Raw genomic sequence first — 25,316 nt, forward strand, 5'->3', positions numbered from 1 at the left:
ATAGACAATAGGTGCAGGAGTAGGCCGTTCGGCCCTTCGAGTCAGCACCCCCATTCAATGTGATCATGACTGATCATCCCCAATCAGTAACCCGTTCCTGCCTTCTCTCCATATACCCTGACTCCGCAATTTTAAGAGCCCTAACTAGCTCTCTCTTGAAAGCATCCAGAGAGCCCACCTCCATTGCTCTCTGAAGTAGAGAATTCCACAGACTCACCACTCTCTGGGAGAAAAAGTGTTTCCTCGTTTCCGTTCTAAATGGCTAACTCCTTATTCTTAAACTGTGGCCCCTGGTTCTGGACTCCCCCAACATCGGGAACATGTTTCCTGCCTCTAGCGTGTCCAGGCCATTAACAATCTTATATGTTTCAATGAGATATCCTCTCATCCTTCTAAACCCCAGAGGGTACAAGACCAGCTGCTCTATTCTTTCAGCATATGACAGTCCAGCCATCCTGAGAATTAATCTTGGAAACCTACGCTGCAGTTCCTCAATAGCAAGAATGTCCTTCCTCAAATTAGGGGACCAAAACTGCACACAATATTCCAGATGTGGTCCCGCTAGGACTCTGTAATACGTCTCACTAGTCTTCTAGTACATCTGGGAGATGTTTGTGTCTTATTTAGGGAGGACGGAACTAAAGTACATTTTCAACTCTTCTGCCATTTCCATGTTCCCCATAATAATTTCAATTGCCTCTGCTGTTAAGGGACCCACATCTGCCTTTCCTAATCTTTTTTTCTCTTAACATACCTAAATAAGTTTTTACAGCCCTTCTTTATATTCCTGGCGAGTTTACCGTCGTACTTCATCTTTTCACGCCGTATTTCCCTTTCTGTTACTTCCGATGTATTTTGAAAGTTTCCCAATCATCTAGCTTCCCGCCACTCTTTGCTATGTTATACATATTTTCGTTTAGTTTTATACCGTCCGCTACTTCCCTTGTCTGCCACGGTTGCCTCTTATTCCCCTTAGAATATTTCTTCATCTTTGGACTGAAATGATCCTGCAAATTCTGCTTAATGCCCAGAAATTCCTGCTAGTGCAGTTTCTCCGTCATTCCTGTTTGAATCATTTTCCAGGCGACCTTGGCCAGCTTTTCTCTCATGCCGTCATAGTCACCCTTGTTCAACCGCAACACTGACAATTCTGATTTAATTTTCTCCCTCTCAAATTGCAGATTAAAACTTATCATATGATGGTCACTAACTCCTAGCGGTTCCTTACCTAGATTTTCCTTACTAAATTTGGTGGATTAGACAACACTAAATCCAGAATTGCCTTCTCTCTTGTAGGCTCCAATGCAAGTTGCTTTAAGAATCCATCTCAGAGGCAATCTACAAACTCCCTTTCTTGTGTTCCAGAACCAACCTGATTTCAGTCAGTCCCTCTGTCAACCCTCGCAAGGCCGTCCATTTCACCCCTCACCAACAGAGCTACACCATCTCAAGTGCCCAAATGCCTTGATCATATTGAATGTCAGTGCTGTCTCGAAAGGAGAATGACCAAAGCCTACAGCTATTTTCTATGTTTCTGTGTTCCTCCATCACTGCTGGTGACTGCATTAATTGCAATTTGTGTGTTCCCTTTCACTGGCTCATTGACAGTCGGAATTATACCGGCACCCAGACCGACTGTGGGCTCGCATTGATATTTCGTCGATGTTATAATCCGCGGTGCGGCAATTCCCACCACCTTTGGCCGTACAGCCTCTCATCAAACAAACAAACAAACATTATTGCGGAGTTGAACAGGGGTGCGGCAGCCTCTGCTGCCAGAATACCCCCGCCACCCGTCAGTTTAGTTTATTTGTCACGTATACCGATTGGATAGGGGACTGTGCGTTCACCCTATCTACTGCCCCCATATGTTCAGCTGCCCGAATGGTTCAGATGGTCTACTGAACGTCAGAGAACGCCAGAGCCACATCAGATGTTTCACATCAGATTCCAGCCCACCAACCAAATCAACAGGTTTAAGGATCCACGTCTAAAACTCTCCCTCTCCTCACAAATCGATTGGGAGTTTTTCAAAAATTCCCAGAACATCGCTCGCACCTAAACGAACAGCCCAGCTGAGGTTCCTGCTCAGTTCTCCGGGATTGGCTGCAGGATCTGTATGGCGACCTGGTTTTCAGCCTCTCGTCACGTGAACCATTTATTCCCGGAGAAGGCGCTATGGGAATCCTCCTGTTTTTTGTGCTGTCACTCTGCTTACGCCGTGAGTACCGGTCCCCTACTTCCACACAGAGCGGGTTTAACATAAAACAACTCGAGTCCACTCCGACCTGAATTTCAAACACTGTCCGCGATGTATCCTTCTGCCGCGGTTCGCCTGCAATTCCCACTCACCTCTCCCTGTGTTTAATCTACAGACTCCGTCAGTCAGTCCGTGACCCAGAGCCCGAATACGGTGACCGGAAAAGAGTGTGAGTCCGTCACCATCACCTGCCTTTTCCAAGTTCATTTATGGGGCAGTTACAGATTACAGTCTGGACATTTCTTCAAGCATGCACAGTCCGATGCACAGTGGCAGCGGGTCACTCCAGGTGGACGGTTTGTTGTGTGGATCAAAAAAGCGAAAAAGACCTTTTCGTTGAAAATTATTCGTTTGAGAGTTGAGGACATGGCCACATATTACTGTCAAGCTGAGTACAAATGGAGTAAGCACAGTGATGGGCCTGCGGTTCCAGCAATACAAAAACCCTGACGGCAGGTTCTAGTAGCAACGTGAAGATGCGAGGTGAATCCACCGGGTAACCCACGGGCCCGCTTTGTCCCGCCTGCCCTGCAATCTGGGTTGCACCGGATGAAATGCGTGTGATTCAAACAATGGGGTTTCTCTATTTGGCGAGTGCGTCTGGATAATGCCCCCTTACCAAAAATGGTGTAAACGAACTGCCATCGAGAATATCTGACCCCTCTTCTAATGCACAACTCCAGACGGGATCCAGTTACAGAAACTGCAATCTGAAAAATGCATTCGCTGAACGTTAATCTCCTGCCCGCCCGTCTCACCGGGCGCCTGGGGATTTGAAAATGACGTGAAACAACGTGTGGCAGCGGGACTATCGGGCTTCATGGATCACTTACCATCAGGATGGGAAGGGGACTACGGTGACTGTCGCAGCCGGTAAGTACCCTAAACCTCTCTTATCCACGGCTGTTCTTGGAAATAATCAGTTCCCTTTAATATTGGATCATGAGGCATCAATTGCTTTCCAATTGAAACAGATTATATTTATAAAGGGTTCCGGAAACTTGCTCCAGATGTTACGGTACGCGTGAGTCCAAGGAGAGGATACGTCGGGTTCCCCGGGAGCACAAAGTTAATCAGGTTGAAGAATAGCTACTTCCACAAAACCATCAGGATCGGGAACACCACACCGCGCAAACCACAGCTATGGATTTCTAGGCAGACACAAGTAAATGTCGGCTATCAATGTTCTCCTGAAATGCTGCCTGACACGCGCAGTTAATGCGACCACCAAAGCGCCGGCTTGCTCCAAAACACTATGCGAATTCACCCTCTTGGTCTACAAGTTACTGCAGCCCATTGTGTTCATAAACTTTTCATAATTGTCTCTGGTTATACAAAGGACTTGTTTTTTTGTTGTTGCTCGAGGATCGTGACCATTAAATTATTGCGTTAGTTTTTGCATCATTCATTAGGAGCGGAATGGACTGATCGTACGGAAGTGTATAAAATCAAGGGAAGAATAGATCAGGTAGATACGCAGAGTTTATTGTGCAGAGTAGGTGAGTCGAGGAACGGAGGACACAGGTTTGAACTGAAGGGGAATATTTAATAGGATTTGAGGGGCACCATAGAAACACAGAAATATATAATATAGGTGCAGGAGTAGGCCATTCGGCCCTTCGAGCCTGCACCGCCATTCAATATGATCATGGCTTTTCATCCAACTCAGTATCCTGTACCTGCCTTCTCTCCATACCCCCTCCATAACGTTTTCACACGGAGGTAGTGGGTGTACAGAACAAGTTGCCAGAGTACATAGTTGAAGCTGGCACTGTCCCACTGTTTAAGAATCAGTTAGACAAGTACATGGACAGGCCAGGTTTGTATGGATTTGGACCAAACGCGGGCAGGTGGCACTAATGTAGCTGTGACATGCTTGGGCAACGTGAGCCGAAGAGCCTGTTTCCGCGTTATAGCGCTCCATGACTCTATGACTCTGTTATCCGATAAAGCATATTTTATTTCTAGGCCCGTGTGCATCTACAAGTAAGAATGTCACTGTTCCGTTGTCGGTACAGAATACATTTAATCACCCTGGAATCGTTACTTTTGTTTTTAACGGGCAATGACTGTTGGACTTAACAGCTATGCCCACAACCAAAACAAAGACAAATAACATAAGGCATAGAAGCAGAGTTAGGCCATTGGCCCGTCGTGGAAATTGAAATCCGCCGTTGGAAGCGGAAACGAAAAGTGCGTGGGTGAAGACTGCGATATGTAGCAAGGGTCAAATCAGAGAAAAGGGGGAAAGTATCCGAGTTTGGACCGTGAGGACGAAATGCGGATGTCAATGTTGCTCAAATCTCAATCAGAGTGATCAGAGTGATCAGAACTTTTCCATCTCAAGTCCAACGAGTGTAGTCTTGGAGTTAGCAAACGCTTCTTATGCGTGACCGAATGAACCCCAAATAATTCGCGTAAACCTCCGCTTGGTAATCTCCAAAGCCACCATATCCTTCCTCAGATACGGGACCCAAAACTGCTCGCGATATTCCAAATGTGATCAAATCAGTGCCTAAAAAACATCTACCATTTACATTAGATCCGTGTTTTTATATTCTAGTCATCTCGAAATTAATGTTAACATTTAATGTGTCTCCCTGAACGACGATTCACACTGCAAATCCACATTTTGGAATTTCCGCACCAACATTCCCAAGTCCCGATGCACCTCCGTTTCTGAATCCTCTCCCCATTTAGAAACTAGTCGACGCCGTTATTCCTTCCGCCAAAGTGCATGCCCATATAGTGTGCTGTGTAGTATTCCATCTGTCACTTATTAGCACCCCCCCCCTTCCAACCTGTTCAAGTAATTCTGCAGACTCCATGCGTCCTCGACACTACCTGCCCCTTCACCTATTTTTGGCATCGTCCGCGATATCAGCCGCAAAAGCCATCAATTGCATCATCCAGATCGTAAACATGCAACGGGGAAAGTAGTGAACCCAACCTTGACCCATTAGTCAAAGGCGGCAAGCGGAAAAGATCACTTCTATTCCAATAGTTTGCCCTGCAACGGAAGCCTATCCTCTGTCCATGCTGATACCTTATCTCTAACACCAATACTCCAATTTTAATTAGCCGCTTCGCGTCCGGCACCAAGAAAGCTGCATTACTGACTTTCCTTAGTCCACCCTGCTTGTTCCATTCATAAAGAATTTCAACAGATTTGTGGGGCAAGAAACCCCCCCCCCCCCCCCTTGACTAATTCTCGCTGACTTGCAGATTTTATCATGTGCTTCCAGATAGCACTGAACCGCATATTTAATAATCGTTTCAAAAATCTTATGAACTATTGAAGTCATGCTAACCGCCTTATCATTACAACTGGCTTATGAATTTATCCCATAAAATCTATGGGATTGATCCACGCCCGCTGTGAGCGAAAGCCTGGGAAACAATCTATTTCTTACTCCAGGAAACAGAGGGAGGTTGGCGGGAGAATAGATGGGCTGTGAGTGAAGCTGAACCCTCTGAAATCATTCGACTAACTGAAATCAAACGACAGCTGGCAGACCTGTTGAAACGGTTGGCTGGAGGGGGAAATATGAACCGCAAGCAGCAAAAAACGGGCATTCTAGTTTAAAAACCAAAACTGTTCTTCAATTAAATGAAATGTAGAAGGACGTGGCCCAGTGAAGAGAAACCCCCAACTCTTGATACATAGAGGGCAAAGCATTTATCCCGGCTTGTGTAAATTCCACTTAAAAGATGACCTTCCAGTTGTTAAACACAGAAGTCTGTGGAGGCCAAGTCAGGGGGAAAATAAGGCAGCGATAGATAGATGTTTGATTAGTCGAGGCGTCAGAGGTTTTGGCATTGCGGAGAAGGCAGAAGAATGCGGTTCGGAGGGTGACACAGTTCAGCCATTATTGGATGGCTGAGTGGGCCTGATGGGCCGAATGACCTAATTATACTACTGTCACATTACCTTATGACCTTATGCCTTAAATGCCAAAACATCACTGTTGAACCTTCACTATATCCAGGAAGGGATACACTTCAGTCAAGTTGTGGGGAGAATGACTAGTTCTATTGTTTTAACGCCAAAAACCAATTACAAAATGTCAGAGAAGCGACAAAGGTAATTAGGCTCATTCACCGGATCCCGACTCTCTGAATCAGCTCCACTATTATTCCGTGCTCGCTTTTACTGTTCCCACAGCCTGGAATATTCCTAATTTCACTTTCATAATCAGAGTTTGACCTCGCTGATATTCGCCAGTGATTTCACAACGGCAGCACGGTGGCGTAACGGTAGAGGTGCTGCCGAACAGCGCTTTTAGCCCAGTTCGATCCCGACTCAGGGTGTTGTCTGTACGGAGTTTGTATGTTCTCCCCATAATCTGCGTGGGTTTTCTCCTAGCGTCTAGGGTTTCTTCCCACACTCCAAATACGGACAGTTTTGAAGGGTTATTTCCGCTCTATAAATGTAAATTACCCATCGTGTGTGTGGGATAGTGTTAATGTGCGGGGATTGCAGGGCGGCGCGGACTTGGTGGGCCGAACAGCCCGTTTTCGCGCTGTGTCCCTAAACTAAACCAAACTAAACTAAAGTAAACTACCCGAAACGAAATTAAATCTCCACTCGTCGTAGGAACAATTACAAGATTCATAAATAACGTTTCCATACATTTTGCAAAAATGTGATGAACTACCGAAGACGGTACCCAGTTTATCTGTGTGTGTCACAGTCCCCAACAGTCAATGTTAAAACAATAACTATTCCCCTGTTATTTTCCGCAGATTCCATTTCCGCAGGTTCCATGAGTCCGCCTCTACAATCCTCTCTTTCTAGTGACACTGTCTCTCTTAACTGCGTATATTCAGGACTCTGCTCGTACACAGTACACTGGTACCGACAGTTCCCAGGGCAGGCTCTGGAATTCCTGCTCCAAAGACACACTTCAGGAAAGAAAGATGAGGAAGAGGCTGCCGGAGGTCGTATTTCTGGTTCTCTCGATCCTGACCAGAAAATCAGTCAGTTAACGCTGTCTGAAGTTCTGCCGAGCGACGAGGCTGTGTATTACTGTGGGATGAGTCCACGCATCGCACAGTGACACAGTGCAGTGAGACATCTGTACCAAAACCTCAGCGTGGCGGAATACTGGCACACAGCACTGCACAACATCTGGGGTGCTATCCGAGAACCTCAGTGTAGTATGGACTGATTACACGTTGCGAGGGAAGGAAAGAATGAGAAATATTATAACGATAAACTATGTTGACACTTACAGAAACACAATTGGTCTTGTGATTGAGGCAGTGCAGCGTAGGTTCACGAGATTGATCCCTGGAATGGCGGGACTGTCATACGAGGAAAGATTGAAAATGCTATGCTTGTATTCACTGGAGTTTAGAAGGATGAGGGAAAATCTTATAGAAACATATAAAATTATAAAAGGACTGGACAAGCTAGATGCAGGAAAAAATGTTCCCAATGTTGGGCTAGTCCAGAACCAGGGGCCACAGTCCTAGAATAAAGGGGATGTCATTTAAGACTGAGGTGAGAAAAAACGTTTTCACCCAGGGAGTTGTGAATTTATGGAATTTCCTGCTACAGATGGCAGTGGAGGTGAAGTCACTGGATGGATTTAAGAGAGAGTTAGATAGATCTCTAGGAGCTAGTGGAGTCAAGGGATATGTGGAGAAGGAAGGCACGGGTGATTGACGATGGACGATCAGCCATGATCACAATGAATGGCGGTCCTGGCCGGAAGGGCCGAATGGCCTACTCCTCCGCCCCGTTTCTATGTTTCTATGTTTCTGTGCCTATGCTTCTACGAGAGAGAGAGAGAGAGAAAGAGAGAGAGAGAGAGAGAGAGAGAGAGAGAGAGAGAGAGAGAGAGAGAGAGAGAGAGAGAGAGAGAGAGAGAGAGAGAGCTGATATTATCGTCTAGCTCGCGCTCTCGTATCTCTCTCTCTCTCTCTACTCGCTCGCTCTCTTATCTCTCTCTCTCTCTCTCTCTCTCTCTCTCTCCTCTCTCTCTCTCTTTTTTCTTCTCTCTCTCTCTCTCTTTTCTTCTCTCTCTCTCTCTCTTTCTTCTCGCTCTCTCTCTCTCTCTCTCTCTCTCTCTCTCTCTCTCTCTCTCTCTCTCTCTCTCTCTCTCTCTCTCTCTCTCTCTCTCTCTCTCTCTCTCTCTCTCTCTCTCTCTCTCTCTCTCTCTCTCTAGAGAGAGAGAGAGAGCGAGCGAGCGCAGATTTATCTGGAAAATTGAGCTGGTTGAAAATCGGCCCTGGCATTAATTATCAGAGAAGGAGCAGCACCTTATATTTCCCTTAGGTAGTATTCACCCCAGCGGTATGAACATTGACTTCTCCAATTTCATGTAGTCCTTGCTTTCCCCCTCCATCCCTTCCCTTCCCAGCTCTCCCACAGCCAACTGTCTCAGCCTCTTCCATTCTTCTGCCCCCTCACATCAGTGTGCAGAAGAGTCTCGGCCAGGAAAGTCACCTATTCCTTCCCTCCATTGATCCACGGTCGACAGGCTCCCGTGACCTCACGTGAGCATCTCGGGACCGCTCAAGCTGCAGGTCCCTCCGTGCTTCCTTCCTCTCATGAAAGTCTCCCCACCCACAGGAGTCCTCACCAATCCGACCACAAGCGAGAATCTGCGTCGAGTAATTCTCTGCGCCCCGCCTTCTGGTCGAACCCGACGTGAACTCCTGGCAAATCGGACGGATATAAGCCTTTCCCACATCCCACCACTGCCTAAGGGAAGGGAAACCCCTCCGCCTCTCTCTTCACTTCACCCAAAACCGACTGAATGACTCCTGGAAACGGCTATCCTCCAGCAGCCGGCTTTTAAAGTGCCAGAATGCGGACCCAGCTGGTGTGCGCGCTCGGATAAAGGCCACTCACACCAGACAATGGTCCGAGCACGGCACCGGCCACACAGAGGCCACGATACACGAGAGACATAAGCTCGGGAAATATATATGCGATCGATACGGGAACCACCCCCCTCAGACCTGCGCGAAAAAGCGTTGGAATCAGGGTGGAGCTGAAAGAAAAATATAAAAGAGCCAGCAACGCCATTCCACTCAGTATCCTGTACCTACCTTCTCTCTATACCCATTTAGAAGATTGAGGGGGAATCTTATAGAAACTTACAAAATTCTTAAGGGGTTGGACAGGCTAGATGCAGGAAGATTATTCCCGATGTTGGGGAAGTCCAGAACTAGGGGTCACAGTTTAAGGATAAGAGGGAAGTCTTTTAGGACCGAGATGAGAAAATCATTTTTTACACAGAGAGTGGTGAATCTGTGGAATTCTCTGCCACAGAAGGTAGTTGAGGCCAGTTCATTGGCTATATTTAAGAGGGCGTTAGATGTGGCCCTTGTGGCTAAAGGGATCAGGGGGTATAGAGAGAAGGCGGGGATGGGGTACTCAGTTGGATGATCAGCCATGATCATATCGAATGGCGGTGCAGGGTCGAATGGCCGAATGGCCTACTCCCGCACCTATTTTCTATGTTTCTATGTTTCTATGTTTCTATCCTCGAAAAATGCCATAAGATTCGTCAGACATGGTTGACCTTTCATAAGTCCATGCTGACTTTGTCCAATGATGTCACCAATCCACCTTTTTCACCTTTATTTAGCTGGAAAGAAACGTCCAAATTTGTTGCACGAGATATCAGCAAGTTTTAAAAATCCCACATAGTAAGGCTTTGTAGAATTGATCGGAAGAATCATCAATATTTTTATGGGACATGCAATATACTTTCAATGGAGACAACAGCGGTGAAGGTAAGATTTTAGCAACTGAATTCAAGCAATTTGGACTAAGGAGCCTGCTGCATTCAAAGAAACACACGATTATGAAGAGGGACAATGGTCTTCGTTGCGAATATCCCTATTAAATGGAGAGAAATATGGTTGACAATTTTCCCCATCACAGAATAATTCCGCTCAGATTTACATTTCACGGAATGCGCGTATCAATATGACCTGGCGATGGGGATGCTGCATGAGATTGTTGGCAGAGTTGACATATGGACACCTGGAGGAGTGTATTATCACTTAATTTATTAGGCATTGGTTTGTGAACGACAGAGTGCACGAGCAATGATTTTCATTTTAATTCATAATTGAGAGAATATTTCATTTTCTTCACATTTTTCGAGGGAAGAGGAGAAATACGTAGATACAAAGTTAACCCTCCACCATCCCCAATTCTGTAGTACCAGGGAAACATTATGCGGCTTGCTGCCGTTTGAGTGCAAAGTAACAACAGGCAGTATCTCTACAGGAAAAGGATAGATGACGTTTCTGGTCAGGATCCTTCTTCCGCCTGAAAGTAGGACGAGGCCACTGGAAGCAAGAGTAGGCCAGAACAAGGCAGGGATGCAACACATGACTAAGAAATGAAGGAGCCCATAATGGCCCATTGATGGCTGTGGAATAAGTGGTAACAACACTTACAAAGATGCGAGCAGTACAACTAGTGTGATGACTAGGTTGGGGGAGAGGGGGAGAGAAAGGGAGTCAAGCGACATGCAAGATTCTGTTCCTCCATTTTTTGCGTGACCTCGCTCTAACAGTTGAGGAGGACAACGCCAGGAAGGTTTACACGGGAATGGGGAGAGGTGTTAACATGTTTGCCACGGGAAGAACGTAAAGGCAAATGCGGAAATTGATTTATTACCATACATAGGATAATACAATCACAGGGTCATAGAGTGATACAGTGCGGAAACAGACCTTGTGTCTCAACTCGCCCACACTGGCCAACTATATCGCAGATACACTCGTCCCACTTGCCTGCACTTGGTCCATTTCCCCCCCAATCTCTCCTATCCATGTACCTGTCTAACTGTTTCTTAAACGATGGGATAGTCCCAGCCTCGACTACCTCCTGTGGCAGCTTGTTCCATAGCCCACCATACACCCACCAACATGTTTCCCCGCTGGTTCCTATTAAATATGTTTCCCTTCTCCTTGATCCTAAGTCCTTTGGTCGTCGATTCACTGGGCAAACGACTCTGTGCATCTAACCGATATATTCATCTCATGATTTTGTATTTCTGGCACTCCTCACCTATAGCTTTACATTCGATAAAAGTTTTCCGCATACAGAAGGTGTTTTAATCACGGTATCTGTCTGAAACTTTACACAATCCACATCGTCCGCTGCTAAAACAGCAGATTCTCTTTAATCTGAAAACCTCGTCAATTAGCAATTTTTAACGTTTTTTCAATGATAAAAGGAAATCATCAAACAACACGTTGCACCTATTCAACTGAAAATCTTCACTCGTTTTGAAAACAATATGTTCCAGGCATATGTATACATATTCGTGAAAACACGGAAGTTGGATGATTGAACGGGGCACATGGGAATACGTACAAGAGGAGAGACTCAATTGAGCCCATGAACCTACTAAGCAGCTGGGCGTGTCCGACAGGGCGAATGGACATAAAATGCTGTATTTCCATATAAACCCTACAGCAAAGCAACGCATGGTTGCACCAGCTGGTCACTCGTTTGTGTTAAGTTATTTTAACCCACACTTTACCCATTTAAATATCTTTCCAGTGCAAATGATCGGATATGTTAGTACACGAAACAGCTCCTCTCTGAACTTTCTCTGGGTCACGGTGTAAATGGCCGTGTTGGTGCAGGAGCTCAGCAGCTGAAGCATCAATCCAACCCTTTCCAATCCACCCAAGGGGTTTCCCCAGGCCTTGTGCATAAACACATTCAAACATCGAACCGCAATAAACTGTGCAACACTTGTGGCCCAGAGTAGGATGAAGCAGCTCGAGATTGCCAGAAGTAAAACGACCGACCGTCTGCGGTTCAACATCTCCTGGTCTTTCTTTTTCTCGCCACCGCTGAGGTCCCGGAGGTTCCTGCGGACCCGGCTGGCCACGAAAATACGTCTGACGGTGAGCGCGTTAAACAACAAAATCAGACAGAATGGAATCACCGGGGTGAACAACTGTTCGGCCCAAGAGAACACTATCCATTCGGGATCAACGTAGAAATATACGAGTTTCAGGCAGCCCAGGTCTCTAGCCGTTCCGTAAAAAGAAGTGTATGCAAAGGGCAAGGGTAGATTTTTGAGGCAGACGAACGGGCTCACTGTCAGGATAACAATCGTCGCGGTTCTCTCCGTACAATATTTTGTTTTCATTTTTTCAGTAGAAATCGCAACAAAGCGATCAAAGGTGAAAGCGACTGTGAACCACACAGAACAATTCACAGTGACTGATGCAAGGTAGATTGTCATTTTACACACAGGAGTGTAGGGCAAGGAAGCATGCCACCAATACACATCAGCAATCCGGTGAAATATCACCTCACAGAGAATCACGGAGAGGTCCGCGGTCGCCATTGCTACCATGTAACGAGTGATGCACTTGGAGAGGCCGCACTTGCCACGGGACAGGATCACAATCGCCATCAGATTCACTGGGAAAGAATGAAAACAGAAACTGATTAATTGTGTGGTGTACGCGTTGGTGGATGGGAGCAGACGGAGTAATTTAAACCTGTGTCGCCAGTGGTAGAGACTATTTATTTAATTAATCAATATTTGGGACAGTCATCCGTCAAATGTTTGCCAGAAAGATTTATTAAATTCCTGATTAGTGGCATTGCCTTATGTAGAAAATAATTACATAGAGATGAAAATATTGGTACAAACGACATCCGATTTTAGAAATCAGGAATTTAGTCTGCAAATGAATAAAATCCCGTTTACCAAAATTAGCGGGGTTGCCTTATGTACTAATCTTCACATCATTATGCCAATCGCTTGATGTTGATGTAACATCCATCGTTGATGGAAAATATACAATATTTTCAACCGGTCAGTTAGTGTTTTTCACACAGAGAGTGGTGAATCTCTGGAACTCTCTGCCACAGAGGGTAGTCGAGGCCAGTTCATTGGCTATATTTAAGATGGAGTTAGATGTGGCCCTTGTGGCTAAGGGGATCAGAGGGTATGGAGAGAAGGCAGGTACAGGATACTGAGTTGGATGATCAGCCATGATCATATTGAATGGCGGTGCAGGCTCGAAGGGCTAACAACATAACGGGCAAGTATTTTCTGCCGAACAGCGGGCGGACCTGTTTTCTGTACCTGACAAGAAAAGGTGCTGGAGTATCTCAGTGGCGGAAGCAATATCTCTGGAGGACATAGATAGGCGACGTATCAACTCGAGCCCCTTCTTCAGACTTTGATCGGAATAATGATCCCAACCCGATACGTCGACCGCGTCGGTCCTCCAGAGCCGCTGCAAGACTGGCTGAGTTAACCAGTTATTTGGTTCCACTGTAAGATCTCTGCACTTGTAGTTTATTTTATCTGTACTCCGATTTTGTGGAACAGGTTGTACGTACGACCTTCAAACCTGTCTCTGCGAAGTTATCCCTATGATAATTTAAGAGCGATACAGAAAATGCAGTGCCAAATGAGTGGCCGCAGTGTATTTCTCGTTCTGCCGAGCGCAGTACGCACAGTGGAACAGAAACTGCCACTCGCAGCGAGGACGAAGTTTCGCTTCACCTACCGGCATTGATTTCAGTAAAAAGCTCTGAAGGCTACCTTCCTGCCAACGTCAATGAGCGGCATCCATCACACACACCACCGCGCTTCCTCGCTCCTAAGATGTACATTGCTTAGTTTATTTTAGTTTAGGAATACAGCGCGAAAACAGGAAAACAGCCCACATAATCCGCGCCGATCGTGCACACTAACACGAGCCGACACACACCAGGGACAATTTATTTTAATTTTATGGAGCGTGGGAGGTAACCGAAGATCTCGTGGAAAACCTAAAAGGTTACGGGGACGAGGTACAAACTCAGCACAGACATCCGCTGTAAGATCGTTTGTCTAGCGCTGCGCCACCGTGCAGCCCTAACGCCTGCTAATTATTCGGTATGTTCTCTTAACCTTTAATATTCTGCGTTTTTAAAATAGTCTTTGTTAGTTCCATGAGATGTACCGACAATTACCTACCAGGTATACCGATTGTTGCCAGAATCGGGTAATACACATTTTCTATATCCGCGATCTCCTCATAATGCATTTTAATGCGGGGGTCCAGGCGATCACTCCTTGTGCTGCCGCTCAGCGGTTGTCAGCGAAACAAACAAATATCTAGCATATTTATAATGTAGACAAAGGGAAAAACAGGCAGCGAGATTACATCCCTGTGGACATTACTTACACACTTTTGAACAAACATCTTCTGTTTTCCATGTAATACTCAGATTCACCTTATTCTTAAACAGTGGCCCCTGGTTCTGGACTCTCCCAACTTCGTGAACATGACTCATGCCTCTTGCGTGTCCAAAGCTTTAATAATCTTATATGTTTCAATAAGATATCCTCTCATTCTTCTGAATTACAGAATATACAAACCCAGCCGCCCCATTCTCTCAGCATATGACAACCTCGTATTTCTAGAAATTAACCACGGGAACCTACGCTGCATTCCCACAAGAGCAAGAATATTGGACCGGCTAGATGCAGGAAAAATGTTCGGGATATTGAGAGAGTCCAGAAACAGAGGTCCCAGTTTACGAATAAGTGGTAGGCCATTTAGAAACATAGGAACAATTTAGAAGATTGAGGGGGGATCTTATATAAACGTACAACATTCTTAAGGGGTTGGACAGGCTAGATGCAGGATGATTGTTCCCGATGTTGGGGAGGTCCAGAACAAGGGGTCACAGTTTAAGGATAAGTGGGAAATCTATTAGGACGGAGATGAGAAAAACATTTTTCACACAGTGGTGAATCTGTGGAAATCTCTACCACAGAAGTTAGTTGAGGACAGTTCATTGGCTATATTTAAGAGGGAGTTAGATGTGGACCTTGTGGCTAAAGGTATGGAGAGAAGGCAGGTACAGGATACTGAGTTGGATAATCAGCCATGATCATATTGAATGGCGGTGTTGGCTCGCAGGGCCGAATGGCCTACTACTGCACCTATTTTCTATGTTTCTCTGTTTCTAGCAGAAAATGTGATGCAGGATTAGGCCACTCTGTGCTTCGAGCCAGCGCGACCATTCAATGTCGTCATGGCTGATCATCTAAAATCAGAACCTCGTTCCTGTTTTTACCCCATATCCCTTGATTCCTTTAGTCCCAAGAGCTAAATCTAACTCTCTCTTGAAACATCCAGTGAATATTCTGTGCCAGAGAATTCCACAGATTCACAACTCTCTGGGTGAAAGAAATGTGCCCTCATCTCAGTCCTAAATGGCCTATCCTTATTCTTAAACTGTGAATCCTTATTCTGGACTCCACCAACATCGGGAACATGTTTCCTGCATCTAGCCTATCCAACCCTTTAAGAATTTTATATGTTTCTATAAAATCCCCTCTCGTCCTTCAAAATGCCAGTAAATACAAGCCCTCTCAACCTATTCATTCATCATATGTCAGTCCCGCCATCGCGGGAATTAACCTGGAGAACCGATGCTGCACTTCCTCAATAGCAATCTTGTCCTTCCACAAATTAGGAGACCAAAATCGCTCACAAAGGCGGTCTCACAAGGGCCCAAGACAACTTAGGACAGAGATGAGGAAAATCTGTTTCACCCAGAGAGTTGTGAATCTGTGGAATGCTCTGCCACAGAGGCAGTAGAGAAAAATTCACTGGAAGATTTCACGAGAGAGTTAGATTTAGCTCTTTGGGGCTAAAGGAAACAAGGGATATGGGGAGAAAGCAGGAACGGGGTACTGATTTTAAATAGAAACATCAAAACATAAAAGATAGGTGCACGAGGAGGCTGTATGGCCCTTCAAGTCAGCACCGCCATGCCTATTAAACATGGCTGCTCATCCACTATCAGTAACACGTGCCTGCCTTCTCCTCATTCATCTTGATTCACCCAGCCCCAAGAACTCTATCTAGCTCTCTTTTAATTTCATCCAGTGAATTGGCCTCCATTGCCTTCTGTGATAGAGATTTCCACAAATTCACAACTCTCTGGGTGAATAAGATTTGTCTCATCTGAGTTTTAATTGATCTCCCCTTTACTCTTAGTCTGTGCATTCTGGTTCTGGACCCTGCCAGCATTTGGAACATCGTTCCTGCATCTAGCTTGACCAGTCCTTTTATAATTGTTTCCGTTTCTGCAAGATACCCTATCATCCTTCTAAATTCCAGTGAATACATAGAAACATAGAAAAATAGAAACTCCCCTCATTGTTCAGCTGCCTGAATGGTTCAGATGGTCAACTGAACGTCAGAGAAACGTCAGAGCCACATCAGAAGTTTCACATCAGATTCTAAGCCACCAAACAAAGCAGCAGGTTTAAGGATCCCCTTCTCAAACTCTCTCGCACATCCCCTTCTCAGTCTCCTCGCACATCGATTGGGATTTTTTCAAACGTTACCAGAACACCTCCCGCACCGAAACGAACAGGCCATCTGAGGTTCCCGCTCAGTTCTCCGGGATAGGCTGCAGGATCTGTCTGGCGACCTGGTTTCCAGCCTCTCGTCACGTGAACCATTCATTAACCATATACCATATAACCATATAACAATTACAGCACGGGAACAGGCCATCTCGGCCCTACAAGACCGTGCCGAACAACTGTTTTCCCTTAGTCCCACCTGCCTGCACTCATACCATAACCCTCCATTCCCTTCTCATCCATATGCCTATCCAATTTATTTTTAAATTATACCAACGAACCTGCCTCCACCACTTCCACTGGAAGCTCATTCCACATCGCTACCACTCTCTGAGTAAATAAGTTCCCCCTCATGTTACCCCTAAACTTCTGTCTCTTAATTCTGAAGTCATGTCCTCTTGTTTGAAACTTCCCTTTTCTCAAAGGGAAAAGCTGATCCACATCAATTCTGTCTATCCCTCTCATCATTTTAAAGACCTCTATCAGATCCCCCCTTAACCTTCTGCGCTCCAGAGAATAAAGACCTAACTTATTCAACCTTTCTCTGTAACTTAGTTGTTGAAACCCTGGCAACATTCTAGTAAATCTCCTCTGTACTCTCTCTATTTTGTTGACATCCTTCCTATAATTGGGCGACCAAAATTGTACAGCATACTCCTGATTTGGTCTCACCAATGCCTTGTACAATTTTAACATTACATCCCAGCTTCTATACACAATGCTCTGATTTATAAAGGCCTAACATATCAAAGGCTTTCTTTACCACCCTATCTATATGAGATTCCACCTTCAAGGAACTATGCACGGTTATTCCCAGATCCCTCTGTTCAACTGTATTCTTCAATTCCCTACCATTTACCATGTACGTCATATTTTGATTTGTCCTGCCAAGGTGTAGCACCTCACATTTATTTGCATTAAACTACATCTGCCATCTTTCAGCCCATTCTTCCAAATGGCCTAAATCACTCTGTAGACTTTGGAAATCCTCTTCATTATCCACAACACCCCCTATCTTGGTATCATCTGCCTACTTACTAATCCAATTTACCGCACCTTCATCCAGATCATTGATGTACATGACAAACAACAAAGGACCCAACACCGATCCCTGAGGCACCCCATTAGTCACCTGCCTCCAACCCGACAAACAACCATCCACCATTACCCTCTGGCTTCTCCCATTCAGCCACTGTTGAATCCATCTTGCTACTCCTGCATTTATACCCAACAGTTGAACCTTCTTAACCAACCTTCCTTGAGGAACCTTGTCAAAGGCCTTACTAAAGTCCATATAGACAACATCCACTGCTTTACCCTCGTCAATTTCCCTAGTAACCTCTTCAAAAAATTCAAGATTAGTCAAACATGACCTTCCAGGCACAAATCCATGCTGACTGTTCCTAATCAGACCCTGTTTATCCAGATGCTTATATATATTATCTCATTCCCGGAGAAGGCGGAATCCTCCTGTTTTTGTGCTGTCACTCTGCTTACGCCGTGAGTACCGGTCCCCTACTCCCACACAGTGCGGCTTTAACATAAAACAACTCGAGTCCACTCCGACCTGAATTTCAAACACTGCCCGCGATGTATCCTTCTGCCGTGGTTCGCCAGGAATTCCCACTCACCTCTCCCTGTGTTTAATCTACAGACACCTTCAGTCAGTCAGTGACCCAGAGTCCGAATGCGGTGACTGGAAAAGAGTGTGAGTCCGTCACCATCACCTTCCTTTTCCATGTTGGTTCCAGTGGCAGCTACGTATTTAATGTAGGACGTTTCTTCAAGCAAGCACAACCCGGTGCTAAACGGCAGCGGATCACGACAGGTGGACGGTTTGTTGTGTCGACCAATAAAGCGGAAAAGACCTTTACGGTGAAAATTATTCGTTTGAGAGTTGAGGACATGGCCACATATTACTGTCAAGCTGAGTACAAGTGGAGAACACACAGTGATGGGCCTGCGGTTCCAGCAATACAAAAACCCTGAAGGCAGATTCTAGTAGCAACGTGAAGACGCGAGGTGAATCCACCAGGTAACCCACGGTCCCGCTTTGTCCCGCCTGCCCTGCATTCTGGGTTGTACCGGATGAAATGCGTGCGAGTCAAACAATGGGTTTTCTCTATTTGGCGAGTGCGGCTGGATAATGCCCCCTTTACCGAAAATGGTGTAAACGAACTGCCATCGAGAATGACTGACCACTCTTCTGATGCACAACTCCAGACGGGATCCAGTTACACAAACTGCAATCTGAGAAATGCATTCGCTGAACGTTAATCTCCTGCCCGCCCATCTCGCATGGCGCCTGGGGATTTGAAAGTGACGTGAAACAACTTGTGGCAGCGGGATATCCACAGTGTAGGAGAGTCGAGTATAAACTCACCCCATTCAAGATATATATTCTTGGGTTCCGGAACCAAAATCACACGATTATTGTTCGTGACGCTGTAGTCCAGATAAATTACACAGGGATTACCACATTCCGTTAAAATTCCTTGATAATTGGTTCCGTTTGTCAAAGCACACCAGCCTGCGTAGGAGATCACTCTGCTCTTAGCTCTGTTTCTTAGCGGGAACCGGTCGACCTACCGAGGATTGGGGAGCAAGGACAGTTACTGGTTGGTCTGAAACTCCTGGAATAATTGGACAGCGATGCTAATGGTTGCCGGGCAAATCGAGGTGAGAACAGTTCTTGTACCACGAGCATCGAGAGACGGGGCATTGTGGCTGGGCTTCATGGGCCACTTACTATCAGGATGGGAAGGGGACTACGGTGACTGTCACAGCCGGTAAGTACCCTAAACCTCTCTTATCCACGGCTGTTCTTGGAAATATTCAGTTCCCTTTAATATTAGATCACGAGGCATCAATTGCTTTCCAATTGAAACAGATTATATTTATAAAGGGTTCCGGCAACTTGCTCCAGATGTTACGGTACGCGTGAGTCCAATGAGAGGATATGTCGGGTTCCCCGGGAGCACAAAATTAACCAGCCTCTTCCCCAAAACCATCAGGATCGGGAACACCACACCGTGCTAACCACAGCTATGGATTTTTAGGCAGACACAAGTAAATACGGACGCTGAAATCAGATTCTGAAGTCTAGATACCAAATGTGGGCTATCAATGTTCTCTTGAAATGCTGCCTGACCCGCGCAGTTAATGCTACCACCAAACCGCCGGCTTGCTCCAAAACACTATACGAATTCACCCTCTTGGTCTACAAGGTACTGCAGCCCATTGTGTTCATAAACGTTTCATAATTGTCTCTGGTTATACAAAGGATTTGTTTTTTTTGTTGTTGCTCTAGGATTGTGGCCGTTAAATTATAGTTCGTTTTTGCATCATTCATTAGGAGAGGAATGGACTGATCGTACGGAAGTGTATAAAATCATGGGGAGAATAGATCGGGTAGAAACGCAGAGTCTCTTGTGCAGAATAGGTGAGTCGAGGACCGGTGTTTGGGCTGAAGGGGAAGATTTAATAGGATTTGAGCGGTAACATAGACACATCGAAATATAGAAAATAGGTGCTGGAGAAGGCCATTCGGCCCTTCGAGCGTGCACCGCCATTCAATATCACCATGGCTGTTCATCCAACTCAGTATCCTGTACCTGCCTTTTCTCCATACCCCCTCCATAACGTTTTCACACGGAGGGTAGTGGGTGAACAGAACAAGTTGCCAGAGTACATAGTTGAAGCTGGCACTGTCCCACTGTTTAAGAGTCAGTTAGACAAGTAGAAGGACAGGCCAGGTTTGTATGGATTTGGACCAAACGCGGGCATGTGGCACTAATGTAGCTGTGACATGTTGGCCGGTGTGGGCAACGTGAGCCGAAGAGCCAGTTTCCGCGTTATATCGCCCCATGACTCTATGACTATTATCTGATAAAGCATATTGTATGTCTAGGCCTGTGTGCATCTACAAGTAAGAATGTCACTGTTCCGTTGTGGGAATAGAATACATTTGAACACACTGGAATCGTTACATTTGATTCTAACGGGCAATGCCTGTTGGCCTTAACAACTATGCCCACATCCAAAACAAAGACAAATAACATAAGGCATAGAAGCAGAGTTAGGCCATTGGCCGGTCGTGGAAATTGAAATCCGCCGTTGGAAGTGAAAACTAAAAGTGCGTGGATGAAGACTGCGATATGTAGCAAGGCTCAATTCAGAGAAAAGGGGGAAAGCATCCGAGTTTGGAACGTGAGGACGGAATGCCGATGTCAATGCTGCTCAAATCTCAATCAGAGTGATCAGAATGAACAGAACTTCTCCTTTTCAAGTCCAACGTGTGTAGGCTTGGAGTTAGCAAACGCTTATTATGCGCGACCGAATGACCTCCCAAATAATTCGCGTAAACCTCCGCTTGGCAATCTCGAATGCCACCATATCCTTCCTCAGATACAGGACCCTAAACTGCTCGCGATATTCCAAATGTGATCAAATCAGTGCCTAAAAAAACATCTACCATTTACATTAGATCCCTATTTTTATATTCTAGTCACCTCGAAATTATTGCTAAAATTTAACTTGTCTCCCTGAACGACGATTCACTCTGCAAATCCACATTTTGGAATTCCCGCACCAACATTCCCAAGTCCCTTTGCATCTCTATTTCTGAATCCTCTCCCCATTTAGAAAATAGTCGACGCAGTTATTCCATCCGACAAAGTGCATGCCCGTATAGTGTGGTGTGTAGTATTCCATCTGTCACTTATTAGCCCCTTCTCCCAACTTGTTCAAGTAACTCTGCAGACTCCATGCTTACTCAACACTACCTGCCCCTTCACCTATTTTTGGCATCGTCCGCGATATCAGCCGCAAAGCCATCAATTCCATCATCCAGATCGTAAACATACAACGTGCAAAGTAGTGGACCCAACATTGTCCCATTAGTGAAAGGGAGCAAGCGGAAAAGATCACTTTCATTCCAATAGTTTGCCCTGCAACGGAGAGCCTATCCTCTATCCACACTGATACCTTATCTCTAACACCAATACGCCAATCTTAATTAGCCGCTTCGCGTCCTGCACCGTTTAAAATGCATCAGAAAATTTAAGTAAGCAGCATTTCTGACTTTCCTTTGTCCATCCTGTTTGTTACGTTCACAGGGATTGTAAAAAGATTTGTCAGGCAAGAGCCCGCTCCCCCCCCCCCCCTTTGCTGACTTCGCCGTGTGCTTCAAAGTAACTGGAACCTCATTTTTACTAATGGTCTCTAAAATCTTACCAACTATTGAAGTCATGCTAACCACCTTATCATTACAACTGGCTTATAAATGTATCCCATACAATTCATGGGATTGATCCACGCCCGCTGCGTGTGAGAGCCTGGGAAACAAACGTTTTCTTATTTCCAGGGGACGGAGCGAGGTTGGCAGGCGAGTAGATGGGCTGTGAGTGAAGCTGGGCCCTCTGTAAACATTCCTGAAACTGAAATCAAACGACAGCTGCCAGAACTGTTGAAACGGTTATCGGGAGGGGAAAATATGAACCGCAGGCAGCAAAAAGCGAACGACCAAGATTGAAAATCAAAACTGTTCTTCAATTAAATGAAAGTAAAACGCAGAAGGACGTGGCCCAGTGAAGAAAAAACAACTCTTAATACATAAAGGGCAAAGCATTTATCCCGGGTTGTGTAAATTGCACTTAAACGATGACCTTCGTGCCAAAGTTACTCACTCCGTGTTTTTAAACACAGAAGGCTGCAGAGGCCAAGTCAGGGGGGAAAATAACGCACCGATAGATAGACTTATGTTTGTCGATGCATCACAGTTTATGAGGGAAATGCATGAGAATGGGGTTCCGACGGTGAGATAGTTCAGCCATCATTGAATGGCGGAGCAGGCTTGACGGGCCGAATGGCCTAATTATACTCCTATCACATGACCTTATGACCTTATGTCTTAAATGCCAAAACATCACTGTTGAACCTTGACCATATCCAGGAAGGGATACACTTCAGTCAAGTTGTGGGGAGAATGACTAGTTCTATTGCTTTAATGAAAATTACAAATTGTTAGAGAATTAACCAATTACAAAATGTTCGAGAACCGACAAAGGTAATTTGGCTCAATCACCGGATCCCGACTCACTGAATCAGCTCCACTATTATCCCGTGCTCGCTTTTACTGTTCCCACAGCCTGGAATGTTTTTAATTTCATTTTCATAATCAGAGTTTGACCTCGCTGATATTCGCCAGTGATTTCACAACGGCAGCACGGTGGCGTAACGGTAGAGGTGCTGCCGAACAGCGCTTTTAGCCCAGTTCGATCCCGACTCCGGGTGTTGGTTGTACGAAAGTTGTATGTTCTCCCCATAATCTGCGTGGGTTTTCTTCGAGATCTAGGGTTTCTTCCCACACTCCAAATACGGACAGTTTTGAAGGGTAATTGTCTGTCTATACATGTAAATTATCCATCATGTGTGTGGGATAGTGTTAATGTGCGGGGATTGCAGGGCGGCGCGGACTTGGAGGGCCGAAGGGTCCGTTTCCGCGCTGTGTCCCAAAACTAAACTGAACTACACGGAACTAAACTGAACTAAAGTAAACTAAACTGAACTAATGTAAACTAAACCAAACTAAACTAAAGTAAACTAACCGAAACGAAATTAAATCTCAACTAGTTGTGGGAACATTTACAATATTCATCAATAACGTTTCCATACATTTTGCAAAAATGTGATGAACTACCGAAGACGGTAACTAGTTTCTGTGTGTGTTCAGTCTCCAACAGTCAATGTTAAAACAATAACTATTCCCCTGTTATTTTCCGCAGATTCCATTTCCGCGGGTTCCCAGAGCCCGCCTCAACAATCCTCTCTTTCTGGTGACACTGCCACCCTTAACTGCGTATATTCCGGATTCTGCTCGTACACAGTACACTGGTACCGGCAGTTCTCAGGGCAGGCTCTGGAATTCCTGCTCCAAAGACATACTTCAGGAAAGCAAGATGAGGAAGAGGCTGCCGATGGTCGTATTTCTGGTTCTCTCGATCCTGCCCAGAAAATCAGTCAGTTAACGCTATCTGAAGTACTGCCGAGCGACGAGGCTGTGTATTACTGTGGGATGAGTCCGCGCATCGCACAGTGACAGAGCGTAGTGAGACGGCTGTACCAAAACCTCAGCGTGGCGGAATACAGGCACAAAGATTTTACTTAAAGCTCACGCGGCCTCGGCAGGGCTCGCAGCACAATCAAGGACGAGTTGCGCCATGACTAGTTCAAGTTCAAGTTCAAGTTCAAGTAAGTTTATTGTCATGTGTCCCTGTATAGAACAATTAAATTCTTGCTTTGCTTAAGCACACAGAAAATAGTAGGCATTTACTACAAAACAGATAAATGTGTCCATATACCATGATATAAATATATACACACATGAATAAATAAACTGATAAAGTGCAAATAGCAGAAAGTGGTTATTAATAATCAGAGTTTTGTCCGAGCCAGGTTTAATAGCCTGATGGCTGTGGGGAAGTAGTTATTCCTGAACCTGGGGTTGGGTGTTGACATGGATAGAAAATTGGTTGGCAGACGGGAAGCAAAGTGAACGGGTCCTTTTCAGAATGGCAGGCAGTGGCGAACGGAGTGCCGCAAGACTGTTGGGGCCGCAACTGTTAACCATATATATTAATGATTTGGAAGAGGGAATTAGGAGCAACACTAGCAAGTTTGCGGATGACACAAAGCTGGGTGGCAGTGTGAAATGTGAAGAGGATGTTAGAAGTTTGCAGGGTGACCTGGACAGGTTGAGTGGCTGGGCAGATGCGTGGCAAATGCAGTATAATATAGATAAATGTGAGGTTATCCACTTTGGCGGCAAAAACAAGGGGGCAGATTATTATCTCAATGGAGTTAGGTTAGGTAAGGGGGAGGTGCAGCGAGACCTGGGCGTCCTTGTACACCGGTCACTGAAAGTTGGCGTGCAGGTACAGCAGGCAGTGAAGAAAGCTAATGGAATGTTGGCCTTCATAACAAGAGGATTTCAGTATAGGAGTAAAGAGGTTCTTCTGCAGCAGTTGTGTAGGCCTCTGGTGAGACCACATTTGGAGTATCGTGTACAGTTTTGGTCTCCTAATTTGAGGAAGGACATCCTTGTGATTGAGGCAGTGCAGCGTAGGTTCACGAGATTGATCCCTGGGATGGCGGGACTGTCATATGAGGAGCGATTGAAAAAACTAGGCTTGCATTCACTGGAGTTTAGAAGGATGAGGGGGTATCTTATAGAAACATATAAAATTATAAAGGACTGGTCAAGCTAGATGCAGGAAATGTTTTCCCAATGTAGGGCGAGTCCAAAATCAGGGGCCACTGTCTTAGAATAAAGGGAAGGTCATTTAAGACTGAGGTGAGAAAAAACGTTTTCACCCAGAGAGTTGTGAATTTATGGAATTCCCTGCCACAGAGGGCAGTGGAGGCAAAGTCACTGGATGGATTTAAGGGAGAGTTAGATAGAGCTCTAGAGGCTAGTGGAGTCAATGGATATGGGGAGAAGGCAGGCACGGGTTATTGATAGGGGGCGATCAGCCTTGATCACAATGAATGGCGGTGCCGGCTCGAAGGGCCGAATGGCCTCCTCCTGCACCTATTTTCTATGTTGCTATGTTTCTATGTATCTATGTTTCTGGCTGCTAACCCTGGGACGGAGCCGACAAACCACGCTG

At 45.6% G+C, this 25,316-nt stretch overlaps 2 protein-coding genes across 2 annotated transcripts; both read left to right on the forward strand.

The window, feature by feature from the left end:
* The first annotated feature begins 2,178 nt into the window (after positions 1–2,178).
* Positions 2,179–7,320, forward strand: LOC116981504 (immunoglobulin kappa light chain-like). The gene is made up of 4 exons (XM_033034553.1): positions 2,179–2,221; positions 2,376–2,683; positions 3,109–3,133; positions 7,007–7,320. The coding sequence occupies exons 1-4, from the start codon at positions 2,179–2,181 to the stop codon at positions 7,318–7,320; spliced, it is 690 nt and encodes a 229-aa protein (XP_032890444.1).
* A 4,696-nt stretch (positions 7,321–12,016) lies between these two features.
* On the forward strand, positions 12,017–23,746 carry LOC116981505. Its single transcript, XM_033034554.1, has 4 exons — positions 12,017–12,209; positions 18,302–18,612; positions 19,403–19,436; positions 23,433–23,746. The coding sequence occupies exons 1-4, from the start codon at positions 12,017–12,019 to the stop codon at positions 23,744–23,746; spliced, it is 852 nt and encodes a 283-aa protein (XP_032890445.1).
* Positions 23,747–25,316: the final 1,570 nt, after the last annotated feature.

The sequence above is a fragment of the Amblyraja radiata genome, chromosome 15, assembly GCF_010909765.2.
Source record: "Amblyraja radiata isolate CabotCenter1 chromosome 15, sAmbRad1.1.pri, whole genome shotgun sequence".
NCBI lineage: Eukaryota > Metazoa > Chordata > Chondrichthyes > Rajiformes > Rajidae > Amblyraja > Amblyraja radiata.

What these genes read in the sequence shown, in the direction of transcription:
- LOC116981504 (XM_033034553.1), top strand. Translation starts at nt 2,179, where the DNA reads ATGGGAATCCTCCTGTTTTTTGTGCTGTCACTCTGCTTACGCC. An exon ending in GCTGTCACTCTGCTTACGCC is followed by an intron (nt 2,222 to 2,375) that starts GTGAGTACCGGT and finishes TTTAATCTACAG; the next exon opens with ACTCCGTCAGTCAGTCCGTG. An exon ending in GTAAGCACAGTGATGGGCCT is followed by an intron (nt 2,684 to 3,108) that starts GCGGTTCCAGCA and finishes CAGGATGGGAAG; the next exon opens with GGGACTACGGTGACTGTCGC.
- LOC116981505 (XM_033034554.1), top strand. Translation starts at nt 12,017, where the DNA reads ATGAAGCAGCTCGAGATTGCCAGAAGTAAAACGACCGACCGTCTGCGG. An exon ending in CACACAGTGATGGGCCTGCG is followed by an intron (nt 18,613 to 19,402) that starts GTTCCAGCAATA and finishes ACTTACTATCAG; the next exon opens with GATGGGAAGGGGACTACGGT. An exon ending in TACGGTGACTGTCACAGCCG is followed by an intron (nt 19,437 to 23,432) that starts GTAAGTACCCTA and finishes TATTTTCCGCAG; the next exon opens with ATTCCATTTCCGCGGGTTCC.